This window comes from Muscardinus avellanarius, assembly GCF_963383645.1.
Source record: "Muscardinus avellanarius genome assembly, chromosome: 16".
Lineage (NCBI taxonomy): Eukaryota > Metazoa > Chordata > Mammalia > Rodentia > Gliridae > Muscardinus > Muscardinus avellanarius.
Window position 1 is genome coordinate 28440584 of NC_137802.1, and position 19259 is coordinate 28459842.

General features: G+C 43.4%; 1 protein-coding gene across 6 annotated transcripts in view; it reads left to right on the forward strand.

Annotated features, from left to right (window-relative positions):
• Positions 1-774: 774 nt before the first annotated feature.
• Positions 775-19259, forward strand: part of RHOT1 (ras homolog family member T1) — a gene marked incomplete at both ends in the record, with an annotated part of 78016 nt that continues 59531 nt past the window's right edge. For all 6 annotated transcript variants that reach the window (XM_080713601.1, XM_080713603.1, XM_080713605.1 and 3 more), the window contains one exon: positions 775-850. In XM_080713601.1, coding sequence (XP_080569727.1) covers positions 775-850 — 76 coding nt within the window. The remainder of the gene's footprint in view (positions 851-19259) is intronic.

Here is a 19259-nt window from a genome sequence, read left to right on the forward strand (position 1 = left end):
ATTTTATTTTGAAACAGGGCCTTACTAAATTGCTGAGAACCTCACTAAGTAGCTCAAGCTGGTTTCGAACCTGCGCAATCCTCCTATCTCAGCCTCCCAAATACTGGGATTACAAGCGCGCATCACCACGCCCAGCTTTAATTGTATTTGATGAGCACTAAGGCAAAAAACAGAATGATGGACTTTGGGTAGTGTACAGAGTCGGATCCCGGGAGCTTGTCATCCTGTTCAACCAAGCACTTTCTGAGGGGTATGTCCAACAAAATGGGACTATAGCTGCAAACCAGGTAGGCAGGTCGCTGCCTCCTGGAGTTTATAGTCCAGCGAGAAACATCCCTGCTCAGAGTCACTGCCAAAGTCTGTCTCTGTGACCTCGGGCAAGGAACTTCTCCAGTCTCAGTTGTGTAAAATAAATGGGGTTAGACGGGAAACCTGTCACTCAAATTCCCGGCCCAAACAGGAACGCTGGCGGCTCTGCGCAGACGAGGGTGGGCTGGGCTCCCGCGCCCTGCGCTACCTCCGACCTGACGGCGGGGGCGCTGTCGGCGCCGGGAGCGCGCTCGCGTTGCTAAGGCGCGTGTCCCTCGCCGCCCGCCGTCGCGTCCGCCGCCGCGGTCCGCGGAGCCGGCGGGGCGGAGCCGGGCTGTGCGGGCTCCGGTGCGCGGAGCGGAGCCGAGCGGGCGGCGCGGCGGGCCGGCGGCCCAGCTCGGGTGGAGAGGCCGGCAGGCGCGCCGGCTGCGCGGGGCGGGCGCTCCAGGAGACCGGGTCCACTCCATGCGCGCGGGCCGAGCCCGGCCCCTGCGAGCCGCCGACATGAAGAAGGACGTGCGGATCCTGCTGGTGGGCGAACGTGAGTCCGCGCGCCCGGCCTCCCGGCGTCCTCCCCTCGCCGCCGCCCGCCCCTCGCTCCCCTGCGCCCCCCCCCCCCGGGCTCCCGCTCGCCCCCGGGGCGCGCTCTCCTCGGCCTCCGGGTCTCCGGGCTGCCGCCTCCGCCTCCGCCGCTCGCGGAGAGCCCTTGTCGGTCACCGCCCGGCAGATGTTAGGACGGACGCGCAGACCAATTGGAATCGCGGGAGCCGGCGCCGGGGATGCTGGGGGGAGGGCTGGAGAACTAGGCGACTTGTGGGCAAGGTCAGGCTTCTGGAGTGTGTGCTTGAGTGTGTGCGAGTGTGTGCGAGTGTGCGCGCGCGCGCTTCAAGTCTTCACCCCCTCTGTGCTTTGACAGTAAGATTAGCGTGTTGGGCTGGGGGTGAAGCCTAGCAGGCGCGAGGCCCTGGGTTCCATCCCCACCACCAGGAAAAAAAAAAGAAAGAAAAAAGAAAAAAGGTTTTAGCGACGTTTGTGCTTTGCATTGGAGTAACTTCTGGTTCTCTTGATACCTCCTCAGTCTACTCTGAAGCTTAAGTTATAGTAGTGCTCAATGGGTGAAAATTATCTTGGGAGGCCCTTTAGAGATGAAGTAAGTGGTCGTTACCCTAAAGCTTAGTAGTCGCTCCTCTTGTTAATCACTGTAACTACTTAGTAGCTAATTTGTAAATAACAACGGGCCCGCGGGATTCCTACATATAGAAACACATTCACCAGACTCCCTGGAGGTTCTTAAATTTCATCTTTTGCTGATTTAATAAAGGAGAAATGCTTCTGCTAGCTGACACGAAGACAGAACATCAGGGGCTTATTGATATCACTGTGCAAGTTCTATGACTCAATCGCTGGGACTAAAATAAAAAGAAAGGCTAGGGAGGACTGGATCCTTTTTTTTTTTTTTTATGGTACTGGGGATGGAACTGAGGGGCCTTCTACCTCTGGGCCACGCTCCGAGACCTATTTTATATTTTATTTGGAAGCAGGATCTCACTAAGTTGCTGAAAGCCTCACTAAGTAGCTTAGGCTGTCTTCAAACCTGTGTGATCCTCCTTTCTCAGCCTCCTTAAGTACTACGGTTACATGTATGTGTCACCATGCCCGGCTTTCATTTTGTCATCTCTCCCTTCTTTTTTTTTTTTTTGTGGTACTGGGGATGGAACCAAGGGGCATTCTACCTCTTGAGTGATGTCCCCAGCCCTATTTTCATATTCTTTATTTTGAAACAGGGTCTCACTGAGTTGCAAAGGGTTAGGTAGCTGAGGCTGTCCATGAACCCGATCCTCCTGTCTCAGCTTCCCAAATGCTGGGATTACAAGCCTGTGCCAACACACCCAGCTCATTTTCTCTTAAAGTACATTTACATTACTTAATGCTCTACCATTGCTGATTTAAAACATTTTATTCTAAACAATAGTCCAATTTGGAATGTCCCTACAGGTCACTGTAATGTACTCCCAAGAAAGAAAGTTATTACATTTTTACTCTCATCTTTAGTTTTTTTTTTTTTTTATGTTTCTGGGATTGAACCAGGGGTATTCTGTCTCTGAGCTACACACCCCCACCCCTTCTTATTTTGAAACAGGGTCTTGCTAGGTTGCTGAGAACTTTACTATGTTGCTGAGGCTGTCCTGAAACCTGTGGTGATCCTTCTTTCTCAGCCTTCCAAGTACTGGGATTGCAGGTGTATACCACCATGCCCAGATCCTGTAGTGTTCTTTGATGTTCATTGGATTATCTAATTGTTTGCGGTTTAGAGAAATTTTCCTTTAAAGTCAGAATTTGGAAGTACGATTAGCCAATTTAGCTTACTTTTTGGTTTGCAGTTAGAGGAGTTTTAGGCTCTATAACTATATCTTAATTATCTTAATCTGTATTTTTGTGGACTTCCTTGACAAAGTTCAGGAAGGTGTTTTTTTTTGTTGTTGTTGTTTGTTTCAGTATTGATACTGGGGATGGAACCCAGGGGCCTTCTACCTCCAAGATATACCCCCAGCCCTATTTTTTTATTCTTTATTTTGAAACAGGGTCTCACTGAGTTGCAAAGGGCTCACTAAGTAGAAGCTGAGGCTGCCCACGAACTGTGATCCTCTAGTCTCAGCCTCCCAAATGCTGGGATTACAAGCGTGATTACAAGCATGCGCAGGTGTCTGGCGAGGAAGGTGTTATTTAACGTGATTTATGCTGATGCATTTGGAGCAAGATTAGAGAAAGTGAATAGATGACATGCTTAAAAAATTGCTCCTCAACTGATCATAAAATAAGTATAGTATGATAATTTTTATACAAAAACAAAGATTCTGCCCTGGGGATATAGCTCAGTGGTAGACTGCTTGCCTAGGATTTGAAAGGCACTGGGTTCTGCCTCAAGCACCACAAACAAATAAAAACACCATGTTTTGGGTTTAGTTTTTTTTTTTTTTTTTTTTTTGTGGTACTGGAGATGGAACCCAGGGTCTTTCTACCCCGCCAGGATACACTCCCAGACCTATTTTATATTTTATTTGGAAACAGTGTCTCACTAAATTGCTGAGAGCCTCACTAAGTAGCTGAGGCTGGTTTCGAACCTGAGCAACCCTCCTCTGTCAGCCTCCCAAGTGCTGGGATTACAAGCATGCGCCATCGCGCCTGGCTTTGGGTTTAGTTTTGAATATAGAAAGCAATTCCATTTTCTATTGTGTAAAATAGAAATGCTATACATATGTAAGATTTATTGTAAAAAGTAGAAATGTTACAAATGTGTAAGATATATTGTCAGCCTTAGGACACTTAAAACAACAACGCTTGCTTACCTAGGAATACATAAAATAATTCAAAACTTGTTAAAAATTACAAGTCTTTTTTTGTAGAAATGAAAGTGAATAAGAGTCAGTAAAGTATATGCAAGAGTTTTCTGATTACAGGGAGAAAGTTTAAATTTTGAGGAAGACACTTTTCCTGAAAGGTTGGTACCAAAAACTTTAGGCCTTTGCCACAAACATAAGTGAGTGTGTGTGTGTGTGTGCATGTGTGCACATACACATACGTACTTTCATATTTTAAAATATTAGAAGTAAGCCAGGTGAGCCGGTGTGCTGGTGCATGCTTGTCATCCCGGTACTTGGGAGGTTGAAACAGGAGCGAGCATCAAGGTTCTTGGACAGCCTCAGCTACTTAGTGAGGCTGTCTGCAACTTAGACCTTGTTTCAAAATAAAGAATAAAAAAAAATAAGCCAGGTGTGGTGGCACACGCTTGTAATCCCAGCATTCGGGAGGCTGAGACCAGGATATCGCAGTTTGCAGATGGCCTAAGCTACTAAGTGAGGCCCACTGCAACTTCGTGAGACTGTTTCAAAATAAAGAATAAAAAATAGGGCAGGGGGTGTAGCTCGGAGGTTGAATGCCCCTGGGTAATCCTAGTACTTGGGAGACTGGGACAAGAGGATCACAGGTTTGAAGCCAGCCTCAGAAACTGGGACTTTCAGCAACTTGGTGAGACCTTGTTTCCAAATAAAAAACTAAAAAACTAAAAAAAAAAAAAAAGGCTGGGGAGTGTAGCTTAGAAAAATAAAAATGAAATGAAATAAAGTTTTAGAAGTAGAACTACACTTATTGGTGATATACATTTTCTGTTATTTTATTTTATTATTTTATTGTGGCACTGGGGATTGAACCAGGAGCATTCTACCCTGTTATACCCCTACACTATTTTATGTTTTATTTTGAGACAGTATCTCACTAAATTCCCGAGAATAGCCTCAAACCTGTGATCATCCTGTTTAAGCCACCCAAGTACTGGGATTATAGATGTGTGCCACTGCACTAGGCTCAATTTAAAGGCGATGTTTTAGGGGGAAATGTTTGAGGGTTTACTGTGTGTTTGTGTTACTGGGGATTGAATCCCGGGGCCTTCTGCCTCTGAGCTTCATCTCCCAGATTTTGAAGCATGGTCTAAGTTGCAGGTCTCACTGTTTCTGGCTGGCCTTGAATGTGAAGCTACTTTATTGCTTTTTTCTTTGCTGTCAGTGTCTGTCCCTGAACCATACAGGAGCAGCTTCATTCACTGAAGCCCTGAAATGGTTTTGAATGGTTCCAACATTCTGTTGGCTAAACCATGTTGTGTAGTGTTGAAGTGAAGTGGATCTTCTCTTGACCCACTTCTGAGCCATCCAGGCTTTAATGCTAACAAGTTGCTTAATGCTTATTTAGTGCTTAGATAAAAGAAAGTAGGTGGTCTGTACATTTTAAGAAATGTGTTTGAAGAGAAAGACCAAATGTTTTAAACATCATCTGTATCTTAGCTTAATTATTAAATATGTCAAATGTAGTTCAGACCAAATCAAAAGTTAATAAATATTCTTAAAATAAAAATGCACTTGAACGAAACTTAGTTTTTCAGGTCGTAATTTTTCATGATCAAATTTGTTGGCTGGAATTTATATTTAACTAGACTTAAATTTTTTTTGTGTGTGTGGTACTGGGGGTGGAACCTAGGGACTTTTCTACCTCCGGATTACATAATCTCCCAGACCTATTTTATACTTTATTTGGAAACAGGGTCTCACTAAGTTGCTGAAAGCCTCACTAAGTAGCCGAAGCTGACTTTGAACCCGTGTGATCCTCCTGTCTCAGTCTCCTAAATGCTGGGATTAAGGTTTTTTATGTATTTATTTTTGCTGTACCAGGGATTGAACCCTGGGCATTCTACCTCCGAGTTATACCCCCAGCCCTATTATATTTTTTATTTTGAAACAGGCCCTTACTGAGTTGTAGAGGGCCTCACTAAGTAGCTGAAGTTTGCCCCAAACCCGTGATTCTCCTGTCTCAGCCTAAGTATTGGGATTACAAGCCTGCATCACCACTCCAGGCTCACTAGATTTTGTTTTACTGTGCTTAAGAAATGTCCTTGTTATAGTAGGATTAGCAAACCCTTCTTATCTAAATCACATGGCTACATTAGTAGATTTAGTTTTAATGGAGTCTTACTTTAAGTTGAATTGAGTGTGTTGATTCACGCTTGTAACCCCTGTACTTGAAAAGCTGAAACAGGATTGTAGGTTTGAGACCAGCCTCAGCAATTTAGCAAGACCGTGTTTCAGAATAAAAGAGAAGAGCTGGGCATGGTGGCACACGATTCTAATCCCAGATTTCGGGAGGCTGAGACAAGAGCATCGGGGTTCACGGACAGCCTCAGCTACTTAGTGAGGCCCTCCACTACTTAGTGAGACCCTGTTTCAAAGTAAAGAATAAAAAATAGAGCAGGGAGTGTAGCTCGGAGGTTGAATGTCCCTGAGTTCCATCCTCAGACCCACAAATAAAAATAAATAAAAATAAAATAAAACTGAGCTGGGTTTATAGCTCAGAGGTTGACTGCCCCAGGGTCGTATCCCCAATGCCACAAAAACAAAAGATAGGACAAAGATGAGATATATTCATTTTCTACTGGTCAAAGTCATTAAGAAAATGAAACTATTATCTTTTGTGTGTGTGTGTGTGTGTGTGTGTGTGTGTGTGTGTGTGTGTGTGTGGTATTGGGGATGGAACCAGGGGCATTCTACCTCTGAGCTACACCCCCCAGACCTATTTTTTATTCTTTATTTTGAAACAGGGTTTCACTGAGTTGCAAAGGCTTCACTAAGTAGCTAAGTCTGGCCACAAACCTTGATCCTCCTCTCTTAGCCTCCCAAATGCTAGGATTGCATGCATATGCTGGCTGTTATCCTTTTTTCAAATGAATTTTGTAGCTCTTATCTAGTTTTTCTTAACTGATTATCATTCCAGCTTCTGTTTAACTGGTTTGAGCTTTAGTTGGTTGTAGTCTAGAATTTTATAATATCCTTTTAACTGGTCTACTTCCTATGTTTGTTCATTTCCATGAAGCAGGCAGAGTTATTTTCAAAAATTATCTCAGATCTTGTTATCCATTTAAAAAATTATCTGATGATTCTTGCTTTCACTTAGAATAAAGTTCACACTATTATTATTATTAATTATTATTATTATTATCTTGGTACTGCAGATTGAACCTAGGGGCCTTTTACCTCCAAGCTAAATCCTCAGTCCTTTTACTTTTTACTTTGAAACAGTCTCACTGCGTTGCTGAAGCTGGCCTTGAGATTGTACTGTCTCCGTCTCCCAAGAACCGGATTACAAGTGTGTATCACCACACCTGGTTAAGTCCAAACTTTTTTATTTTGTGATGTTGGGTATTGAATCCAAGGGAATTCTGCCTTTAGCTAACCCCCAGCTAGATTTTTTATCCTTTATTTTGAAACGAGATCTCACCAAGTTGCAGAAGTCCTCACAAAGTAGCTAAGGCTGGCTACAACCTGGATCCTCTTGTCTCAGCCTTCAAAGTACTGAGATTACAAGTGTGCACCACCACACCTGGCCCATTTTTTTGGTGGTACTGGGGGTAGAACCTAAAGGCTTTCTACCTCTGGGCTATACAGCCAGACCTGTTTTATACTTTATTTGGAAACAGGGTCTCACTAAGTTGCTGAGAGCCTACGTAGCTGAGGCTGGCTTCGAACCTGTGCGATCCTCCTGTCTCCGCCTCCCAAGCACTGTGTGCGCCACCACGCCTGGCTCGGCCCAAACTTTTTCATGTAGACCTACAAGGCCTTCCACATCTTGTCCATGCTCTACTCTCATACTGTTCGGCTTCATTGCACTATCTATCAGAATGCCCTGACTAGACATACTTGTTCATTTGTTTTCCTGTCTTTGCCTAGAAAGGAAGTTACATGAAGGCAGAGAATTTTTTTCTATTGCTATATCTACAACCGCTAGAACAGACCTGGCATAAAATGGATGAGTGCATTCTGGTTCAGTTTGTTTAGATCTTCCCTCTTTTCCAAAATAGAATGGGACTCCCAGTCCTATTATTTTTTAGTCTTTTTTTTTTTTTGTGTGTGTGTGTGGTATTGGGGATGGAACCCAGAGGCATTGTACTTCTGAGCTACACCCCCAGCCCTATGTTTTAGTTTTTTTAGACTAAAAAATAGTCTTTTTAGTTACTTTTTAGACACTTTTTAGACACTGAGTTGCAAAGGGCCTAAGTAGCTGAGGCTGTCCCTGAGCCACGATCCTCTGCCTCCCCCTCCCAAATGCTGGTATAACAAGTGTGCGCCACCATACCTGGCTTCTGGCCTGATTTTTTATTCTTTATTTTGAAATAGGGTTGCAAAAAGGGCCTCACTAAGTGGCTGAGGCTGTCCCTGAACTGGGATCCTCCTGTCTCAGCCTCTCTACCTCCTGTCTCAGCTTCCCCAATGCTGGGATTACAAGTGAATGCTGGGATTACAAGCGTGGGCCACCATGCCCGGCCTAGCCCTGTTTTTTTTTAAATTAATTAATTAATTAATTTATTTATTTTGGTGGTACTGGGGTTCTTGGAAACCCTTCTACCTCCGGGCTACACTCCCAGACCTAGTTTTTTACTTTTTTGTTTGGAAACAGGGTTTCTTAAGCCAGCGCATGCGGCTGGCTTCGAACCTGCGCGATCCTCCTGTCTCTGCCTCCCAAGCCTGGGGATTACAAGTGTGCGCCACCATGCCCAGCAGCCCTGTTTTATTTTAAAACAGAGCTTTGCTAGGTTGCTGATAGTCTTAAGTTGCTGAGGCTTGCTTTGAACCTGTAGTCCTCCTGTCTTATTCTCTCAAGTTCTGGGATTATAGGCTTGCAGCATCATACCTGGCCACCCTAGCCCTTTATTTATTTATTTATTTATTTATTTATTTATTTATTTATTGATGGCACTGGGAGTGGAACCTGGGGGCTTTTCTACCTCCAGACTATACTCCCAGACCTATTTTACACTTTATTTGGAAACAGGATCTCACTAAGTTGCTGAGAGCCTCACTAAGTAGGCTTACTTTGAACCTGTGTGAACCTCCTGTCTCAGCCTCCCAAGCGCTGGGATTACAAGCGTGCGCCACCACACCCGGCATGTTTTTTGTTTTGAAACAGGGTCTCACTAAGTTGAAGGCCTCACTAAGTTGTTGAGGTTGCCCTCAATATCAGGTTGTCTTTTTGTCTCAACTTCCCAAATACGGGATTTCAAGGCATGCATCAACATGCCAGGCTCATTCTTTTTTCTTGATAGACTTCTATGATTTTTTTTTTGTGTGTGTGTGGTATTGGGGATTGAACCCAGGGCTGTTCTGCCCCCAAGCTACACCCCCAGCCCCCTTTTTTTTTTTTTTTTTTTTTCTGAAACAGGGTCTTGCTAAGTTGTGGAGGGCCTCACTAAATAGTTGAGGCTGGCTGGAAACCTGCCATCCTCCTGTCTCAACCTCTCAGTACTGGGATTACATGTGTGCGTCACCATACCTGGCTTAAACTTCTGTGCCTATTGGTAGTCACCCATTCTCTTGTTCTTTGTCCTTAGTTTTGTTGTTTATGTGGTGCTGGGGTTTGAACCCTATGCTTTAAGCATGCTAGGCTAGGCAAGTGCTTTACTACTGAGCTATTTCCCAGATCCTTAGCTTTGTTTCTGTCTGGGAGAGTCCTGTGTTCTGGCAGTACTAGTGAGTTAGGATGATCATGCCATCTGTTTCATGTCTTGGCTGCCAGAAATAGTCCTTATCAAGAGATAAGTTTTTCCTTGAAACATCAAAGACCATTTTAAAGGATTGAACTGGTTAGGGAATGGTTCTTCCAGTATAAACTAGGTATGAGTCTAAGAGACTTCAGGTTTAAGCTTGAAATTTTTTTTAGGAAAAAAAACAAAAGACATTCTACCTCCAAGCTACACTCCAGCACTTTTTTTTTTTTTTTTTTTTTTTTTTTGGTGGTACTGGGGATGAAACCTAGAGGCATTCTACTTCTTTTTAAAAATTCTTTATTTTGAAACAGGGTCTCACTGAGTTGCAAAGGGCCTCACTCAGTAGCTGAGGCTGGCTGCAAACTGTGATCCTCCTGTCTCAGCCTCCCAAATGCTGGGATTAAAAGTGTACGCCACCATACCCTGCTATTCCAGCACTATTTTATTTTTTATTTGGAAATAGAGTCTAGGTTGCTGAGGGCCTCGATAAGTTGCTGAGGTTGTTCTCAAACTGGAGATCTCCTGTCTCAGTCTCCCAAGTATTGGGATAACAAACATGCTCTACCATTCCTGACTTCTAAGATAATTTTAAAGTCAAATTGTTTTCCATTTTGGTCTTGTTCAAGGATATTTAAAGATTAAAATGTTCTAGTTTCAATTATACTGTGTTTACATCCAGCATACCTGGGTGATAGTCTATGGTTGAGGATTTATGAACACAGAGTTCATTCTGCAAAGTGTGTTCTCTTCATAGAGAGAATCTTTTCTACATCATCCTCACATAGGAATTTTATTTTGTTTTTGTGGTACTGAGGATTGAACTCCAGGGTACCTTGCCCCTGAAATACATCACCAGCTCTTTCATTTTTTTAATTGTGAGACAGGGTCTCACTAAGTTGCCCAGGTTAGCCTTGAACTTGTGATTTTCCTGCCTCTTGCGTCACTGGGATTATAGGCATACACTATAGCACCTGGCCTCACATATGAATTAAAACCTATCTTAGCTGAGTGTGTTGGTTGCAGGTTTTAATCCCAGTACTTGGGAGGCTGAGACAGGAGGATCTCCGATTCATGGCCAGCCTCAGCTGCTTAGTAAATCCCTTTGCAACTTAATGAGACCCTGTTTCAAAATAAAAAATAAAATAGGGCTTGGGGTGTAGATCAGAGGTAGAATGCCCCTGAGTTAAATCCCCAGTACCTTAAAAAAACAAAACAAAAAAACCCGTGGGAGACTTAAGACAGGAGGATTGCGTAGGTGCGAAGCCAGCCTCAGCTACTTGGTGAGGCTCTCAGCAACTTAGTGAGACCTTGTTTCCAAATAAAATATAAAATAGGTCTGGGGGTGTAGCCTGGATGTAGAAGGCCCCTGGGTTTTATCCCCAGGATCATACACACAAACACACACACAAAACGAAAACCTACTCTCCAATATCTTTTTTGCCTCTCTGTCACCAGCTGGGCACTAGTGATGATCTGGCTTGAAGGAGAGGGGTCAGTTAGAGTTGTGGGACGGCCTTTGTCCTGAAGGCCACACATCTGCATATGATCAATGAAATCTTCTTTTGGAATAATAGTTATTTTTCTAATTGCTAAAGATAACTACTTAAAAATATAACGCTGTAGTCACCCCCACCGTGTATTCTAATATGGTCACGTAGGAAGGGCCAACAAGGGTTCTTAATAAAGAAACAGATAAAAATGAGGAGTCTTGATGGGTTGATGAGAACCTCACTATTTGCTGTGCCCATCGTACTTAGCTTCTATTTTATTTTGAGATAGGGTCTTACTTGGTTGCCCAGCTTGGCCTCAAACTTGGTATCCTCTTGCCTCCATCTTTCAAGTACTACAGGTATGCACCAGTGTGCCCAGATTAAATATGCAGTCTTTATATTTATATCTATCCCCTAGAAAGGGACTTTTTGATTATAGTTGATTTAAATGGTTTTTTAAAGTTTAATATCTTAAAATATTTTTATTATAAAACATTTCTCAATTAAGATTAACTTAAAAGCTATTTTAACTATTTTAATTCTTTCTTTTTTTGCGGTACTGGGGATAGAACCCAGGGGCATTCTTACCTCCAAGCTGCACCCCCAGCCCTATTTTTTTTTTTTATTCTTTATTTTGAAAACAGGCTCTCACTGAGTTGCAACCTCATTAAGTAGCTGAGGCTCTCCACGAACCAGGATCCTCTTGTCTCAGCTTCCCAAATGCTGGGATTATGAGCACTCCTGCCAAAAAATAGCCTATTTTAATTCTAAACTTCTTCATCATTTCTTTGATAGGCTAACTCAGGGTATTTAGGTGGACTTAAGGGAAGCAAAAAGCCCTAGCTTACCATCACCAAAGCATTTCTTAACTAAATCACAACTGTATAATCCTTCATTCAAGTAGCTATAATTTCATTGTTCTTCCAAAAGGAAAATGATATTGATGAAATGTGCTAATTTTTTTCCTTGTGTCATTGTATCCCATCTTTCTTGTTGCTATTTATTTTGCGGTATTGGAGATTGAACCTAGGAACATTCTACCTCGGACATATAGCCCCAGCCTTTTTTTAATTCTTTATTTTGTTTTTGTTTTTGTTTTTTGTGGTACTGGGGATGGAACCCAGGGACATTCTACCTCCAAGCTATACTATTTTTTATTCTTTATTTTGAACCAGGGTCTCACTGAGTTGCAGAGGGCCTCACTAAGTAGCTGATGTTGCCTGTGAACCGCGATCCTCCTGTCTCAGTTTCCCAATTGCTGGGATTACAAGCGTGAGCTATCACACTTGGCTTAATTTCAAGTTTTTATAAAAGAAGAAAATTACTCTTGGATTTTGTGTGGAAGATTTAGTGTGTGTGTGTGTGTGTGTGTGTGTGTGTGTGTGTGTGTGTGTGTGGCACTGGAGATGGAACCCTGGGGCATTCTATCTCTGGGCTACACCCCCAGACCTATTTTATTTTTATTTGGAAGTAGGGTCTTTAAGTTGCTGAAAACCTTACCGCATACTCCTGCCTCAGACTCCCAAGTGCTGAGGTTTACAAATATGCACCACCATGCCTAGCTGAAGATTAATGTTCTTTGATTTTCCAGAGGTCTTTTATTATACAATTACTTCACAAACTTGTTGGATTTTTATGTTATAGTAAGTACTAAATTGCCTCACATTCTTTTCCAGGTGAGGCAAGATATGAATAAGTAAATAAAAATATATCACACTTTAAAAGATAATTCAAAGAACAAACAATTATTGGTAGTAGCCAATAATTCACACTGAATATCCTCAGTCTTTGGTACCTGTCTCGAATGTTTGCCTCTTCTTGCATAAGTCAAGTTGTTTGATTGTTGCTGTCTGGACAGTGCCTGCTCTTCTGCCTGGGTGTTTCCGGTCCTGTCTCTGAGGTCTGCCCTGAAGGAACAGACCTGGTGGCAGGTCTGTACTTTGACAGGGGCCTGCTGCGGCTCAGGCATCAGAATTGCCCTTCAGACTAATGAGCTGAGCTGTGAAGAAATCTGAATTTCCTAATAATGTTGATCTTTCTGTTCTCAAAATATCACTGGAGACATAGGGGACTGTGGGAAAAGCAGGACTGTAACCAGGAAAAATGTTCTAATGAGTTTTAAGGAGAGATATGAAGAAGAATGGGTATGTTTTAAGGGTCATGGTGAGGAGGGGATTTTATTTTATTTTGTGTTTGGTACCGGGAATTGAACCCAGGGGCATTCTACTTTTTTTTTTTTTTTTTTTTTTGCAGAGCTGGGGATGGAACCCAGAGGCATTTGACCTTCAAACTACACCCACTGCCCAATTTTTTATTCTTTTTATTTTGAAACAGGTTCTCACTGAGTTGCAGAGGGCCTCACTATGTAGCTGAGGCTGTCCACTAACTGCGATCCTCTGTTCTCAGACTCCCAAATGCTGGGATTATAAGCATGCGCCATCACGCCCGGCCAGGGGCATTCTACTTTGAGATATACTCTCAGCCCAATTTTTAAATTTTGAAACAGGCCACTAAGTTGCCTAGCCTCCCAAGTACCGGGATTACAGGCGTGCACTACTATGGCCAGCTAAGGAGGGAGCTTTAACGAAAACATGGAGCCAGGAGTAATGGCACAGGTTTGTAATCTCAGTATGTGGGAGGCTAAGGCAGGAGGATTGCTGGTTCAAAGCCAGCCTCGGCAATTCAGTTATATCATTTTTCAAAATAAGAAATTGGGCTAGGGGCTGGGCATGTTGGCGCATGCTTGTAATCCCAGTACTTGGGAGGCTGACACAGGAAGGATTGCAGGCTTGCAGTCAGCCTCAGCTACTTAGTGAGGCCCTCTGCAACATAGTGAGAACCTGTTTCAAAATAAAGAATAATAGCCGAGCATGGTGGCGCAGGCTTGTAATCCCAGCATTTGCTTGTAATCACAGCATTCGGGAGGCTGAGACTGGAGGATCGTGGTTCTCTGATAGCCTTGGCTACATAGCGAGGCCCTTTGCAACTCAGTGAGATCCTGTTTCAAAAATAAAAAGACTAAAAAATAGGGTTAGGGGTGTAGCTTGGAGGTATAATGCCTGTGGGTTCCATCCCCAGTACTGAAAAGAAAGAAAGAAAGAAAGAAAGAAAGAAAGAAAGAAAGAATAAAAAATAGGCCTGGGTGTATAGCTCAGAGGTAGAATGCTCCTAGGTGCACTTCCCACTGCTGCAGAAACAAAAGCAAAAACACAAAGGTAGCATGGAGCCAGGTGTAGTGATATGCCAATAATCCCAGCCATTTGGGAGACTGAGAAAGGAAGATCATAAGATCTCAGCAACTCACTGAGAGCCTGTCTCAACATAACATAAAAAAGAGCTGGGGGTGTAGCTCAGTGTTAGTGTGCCCCTGGATTCAATCCCTAGTATCAAGAAAAAGAGAAAGAAAAACGAAACAAAAGCCTGAGCCGGGTGTGGTGGTGCACTCATGTAATCTCAGTACTTGGGAAGCTGAGGCAGGAAGATCACAGGTTTGAGGACAGCCTCAGCTACTTAGTGAGACCCTGTTTCAAGATAGATATCAGATAGGGCTGGGGGTGTAGCTCAGAGGTAGAATGCCTCTGGATTCAATTCCCATTACCACACACACAAATAATAAATAAATGATAGCCACTCATGGTGGTGAACATCTGTAATCCAAATATTTCAGAGGCAGAGACAGGAAGGTTGCAAGTTCAAGGACAGCCTCAGCAATATCACAAGATTCAGCAATTTAACAAGACCCTGTTTCAAAATGAAAAATATAGAAAGGGCTGGTGGTATAGCTGGGAGGTGGAATGCCCCTGGGTTCAATTTCCAGCATCACAATAAATAAATAGGTCATTGTTTTGAGTACTTGAGAATTATATTACTACTAAAATAAATTTTATAAAGTACAGGGCAAGCTGTGTGTGGTGGCACACACTTATAATCCCAGCATTTGGGAGGCTGAGACCGGAGGTTGGCAGTTCGAGGACAGCCTCAGCTACTTAGGGAGGCCCTCTGCAACTCAGTGAGACCCTGTTTCAAAATAAAGAATAAAAAATAGGGCAAGTATAGCTCAGAGGTCGAATGCCTGTTTTAAAAAAAAAAACAAAAAACAAAAACTCGTTCTAAAGTTCAGGGCTTGCTAGACCTGGTGGACTACACAACAGAGAGGTATTCTTCTGTCTGGTGATCCACAGAGCTCTGCTCCGTTTTATTCATCTCAATTTACATATTATCCCTTCTCTCTCCCACTTGTATTCTTGTTCTGCAGCATCAGTTGCCAAGAGTAAAAAGTAAGAGGTTCAGCTGGGCATGTTGGCTCATGCCTGTAATCCCAGCACTTGGGGAGGCTGAGACAGGATTGTAGGTTCAGAGACAGCCTCAGCAAGTGAGTGAGATACTGTTAAAAAGTAAAAAATAAAGCCGGGCGTGGTGGCACACGCTTGAAATCCCAGCATTTGGGAGGCTGAGACAGCAGGATCACAGGTTCGTGGCCAGCCTCAGCTACTTAGTGAAGCCCTTTGCAACTCAGTGAGACCCTGTTTCAAAATAAAGAATAAAAAAAAAAGCTCTGGGGTGTAATTCGGAGATAGAATGCCCCTGGGTTCCATCCCTAGTACAATAAATAAATAAATAATAAAAATAGGGCTGGGGATATAGCTCAGAGGTAGAATGCCCTCTGAGTTCAGTCCCTAGTACCTGATCCCCAAGGAGGTTTAAATTCTAGTTTCCTGATGCTGGAATCAGAGGATGTTACTGGTTTATCTTAGGGTAACTCTTGTTTCCATTGTGCACAATCATAGGAAATTAGGATAGATATTATGGATGTTGAAAGAAATATTACTTTGGGCTATCTGAACATTTGGGGTTGCTGGGACCATAAGCAGGGCACAATGAAGGGAATTATTTAAGGACAAAGGACCATGAAATGTTGCAAACAAGTTGGCAAGTTCTAGAAATTCTAGAGCACTTTATTGACTTTTTTTTTAACCCCCAGAACTGGGGGTTAAACCCAGAGGAATTCTACCTCCGAGCTATACCCTCAGCCTATACCCTCAGCCCTGTTTCTTTTGTTGTTGTTGTTGTGATACTGGGGATGGAACCCAGGGGCTTTCTACTTCCAGGCTACACTCCCAGACCTGTTTTATATTTTATTTGGAAACAGGGTTTCACTAAGTTGCTGAGAGCCTCACTAAGATGAGACTGGCATCGAACCTGTGCGATCCTCTTGTCTCAGCCTCCCAAGCGTGGGGATTACAAGGGTGCACTACCATACCCAGCTGTAGCTCTACTTTTCTTTCTTTCATTCTTTCTTTCTTTTTTTTTTTTTTGCGGTTCTGGGGATGGAACCCAGAGGCATTTGACCTCCGAGCTACACCCCCTGCCCAATTTTTATTCTTTATTTTGAAAACAGGGTCTCACTGAGTTTCGAAGGCTGTCTGCGAACCGTTATCCTCAGGTCTCAGCCTCCCAAATGCTGGGATTACAAGCGTGTGCCAACACGCCCGGCTCTTATTCTTTATTTTGAAACAGGGTCTTACTAAATTGTGGAGGGCCTCACTAAGTAGCTGAGGCTGGCTTTGAACCTGTGTGATCCTCCTGTCTCAGCCTCCCAAGTACTAGGATTACAAGCGTGTGCCACCACGCTCAGCTTCCATTGCACTTTTTTTTAAATGACTTTTATATGAGTCGGGGTGGTGGTGTCACTTTTAATTCCAGGATTTCAGAGGCTAGACAGGAGGATTGCAAGTTTGAGGACAGCCTTAGCAATTTAATGAGACTCTCAGCAAGAAAGACCCTGTTTCAAAAATTTTAAAAAGGGCTGGATGTGTAGTTCAGAGGTATAATGCCTCTGGGTTCTTCCCCCACATATACACTGGAACAATATAAGCCTTCAAATAACAAAATTTATGAATTATAACCCACAGAATAGAAATACATGAGCCTCTACCTATGTATAGATAGAGATGAATCAGAAGGGAAAGTGTTTTCTGATGGTAGAATGCAAAGTAGCGTAGAGATATGATAGAAACAGGAAATTACTATCTAGCAGCCACTACAACAGTATTTGTTTCAGGCAAGAACCACCAGCAGATGCTAAAGCTAGTAGACCAAAGTTTGATGAGAAACAACATGTCTGCACAGTATCAAGGTCTTTCCTCAGAAGAGAGTTATTAATTACAAAAGGAAAAATAATAACTGTGGAAAAACCTGGTAAACACCACTGTATCCAGGTGATCCCAGGGAACATTCCCAGTCATGGGACAAATTGATAACATCTGCCTTCTGCCTGACTCAGCCTCCCAAGCGCTGGGATTACAAGCGTACAAGCATGCACCACCACACCTGGCTAGTCTTTATTTTTGAAACAGGGTCTCACTAAGTTGTGGAGGACCTCATTAAGTAGCTGAGGCTGGCAGCAAACCTTTCATTCTCCTGTCTCAGCCTCCCAAATACTGGAGTTATGGGCGTGCGCCATCACACCTGGCACCTATATATTTATTCATTAAAAAAAAAATTTTTTTTTCAGTATCGGGGACTTTTTGTGTGTGTGTGTGTGGTACTGGGGGTGGAACCCAGGGGCTTTTCTACCTTCGGGCTATACTCCCAGACCTATTTTATATTTTATTTGGAAACAGGAACGCACTAAGTTGCTGAGAGCCTCACTAAGTACCTGAGGCTGGCTTTGAACCTGTGCGATCCTCCTGTCTCAGCGTCCCAAGCACTGGGATTACAGTGTGCACCACCACACCTGGCTTGGGGACTTTTTGTGTGTGTGTGTGGTACTGGGTTTGGAACCCAGGGGCATTCTACCTCCAAGCTACATGCCCAGTCCTATGTTTTATACTTTATTTTGAAACAGTGTCTCAATTAGTTTAAAAGGGCCTCTAACAATTCATTAAGTAGCTGATGCTGGCTGCAAACCCCAATCCTCCTATCTCAGCCTCCCAAATGCTGGGATTACAAGCATGTGCCACCACACCTGGCTAGTATTGGAGATTGACCCAGGGGCATTCTACCTCCAAGCTATACCTCCAGCTCTATTTTTTTATTCTTTATTTTTTGAAACATGGTCTCACTAAGGTACAGAGAGCCTCACTAAGTAGCTGAGTCTGGCTGTGAACCTGTCACCCTCCTTTCTCAGCTTCCCAAGTACTAGGATTACGACAATGTACCACCACGCCTGACTTTATATATACTTGTTTTTAATTTTAGGTGTGTGTGTGTGTGTGTGTGTGTGTGTGTGTGCGCGCGCGCGCACGCATACATACATACATACAGACAGACAGAAGACAGAAAATGATGTTACAAATATGGTAAAATATAGCCAGCCAGGCATGGTGTTGTGTTGGGAGCCATTAAGGCCTTCCCCTAGATTAGTGTCTCTGACTCAGCTGACTGTCCTTCACCCAGAGTCAACAAGGTTTGGGGTTTGACCTTGTTTCCAAATAAGAAGAAAAAAATCAGGATCGTGGTATAGCTTGGAGGAAGAATGCCTGTGGGTTTAATCCCCAGTAACACACACACACACACACACACACACACACACACACACACACACACAGATTAAATGTTAACATGGGGAAACACGAATCTTTGTTTTTCTGTATTATTTGGAGCTGCTGGGTTGGTCATCAGTGGATCAGTAATATTTTCATTGACCTACACAGTCTTTGTGTATATGCCGCATATTAATGTCAGGGAGTCACCATCTCTTTTCTATATCATTAGCTTGTATTAGCAATAGTTTTGAAAGCATGACAGAAGAAAGAGAGAGAATACTGGCTCGGTCATCAGAAGATGAACTATTCTCTCAGGTGTTCAGCTGATCTTTTAGTGAGATCTTGTCAAATCAAGTCTGTATGCCTGAGTCCCAGTTTTGGAGAGAGCTCTTAGCTGGCATTGTTGATTAGGTTCTGCGATTCTGTGATGGCCTGTACTCAGTGGCATGGTTGGGACTCGGTGGAATGCACCTTGGTGTCAGCCATGTGGAGAGTGGTCCAAGCCTCTCACACAAGTCATTGACAAGGTTCATAGAGGTCAGAGCCAGGAGACACTGAAGTCCCCTCTGTTCCTTCACCTTCACCATGCGCAGTTGTTCACAGCACACCCCCGTGTGGCTATGAGCTGTGTGCTGGCCACTCGTCTTCCCAAAGACTGGTTTTGAGCTAGCCTTTTCTTTTAGCCGTTAGGAAGGGACTGTGCTTGTTCTCAGCTCTAAGAATTCCCATTCTTTCATGTTTGGACTTTAACTCTGAAAACTATAATTTGCTGTTACGGCAGGGATTAACAGGGAGGTCGTTTTCCTCCAGATTCACAAAATTTAGACGATAAGCAGTTGAATTTCTAACAGTAATTATGTGATCAGGAAAGGTATGGGATTAGAAGTTAGG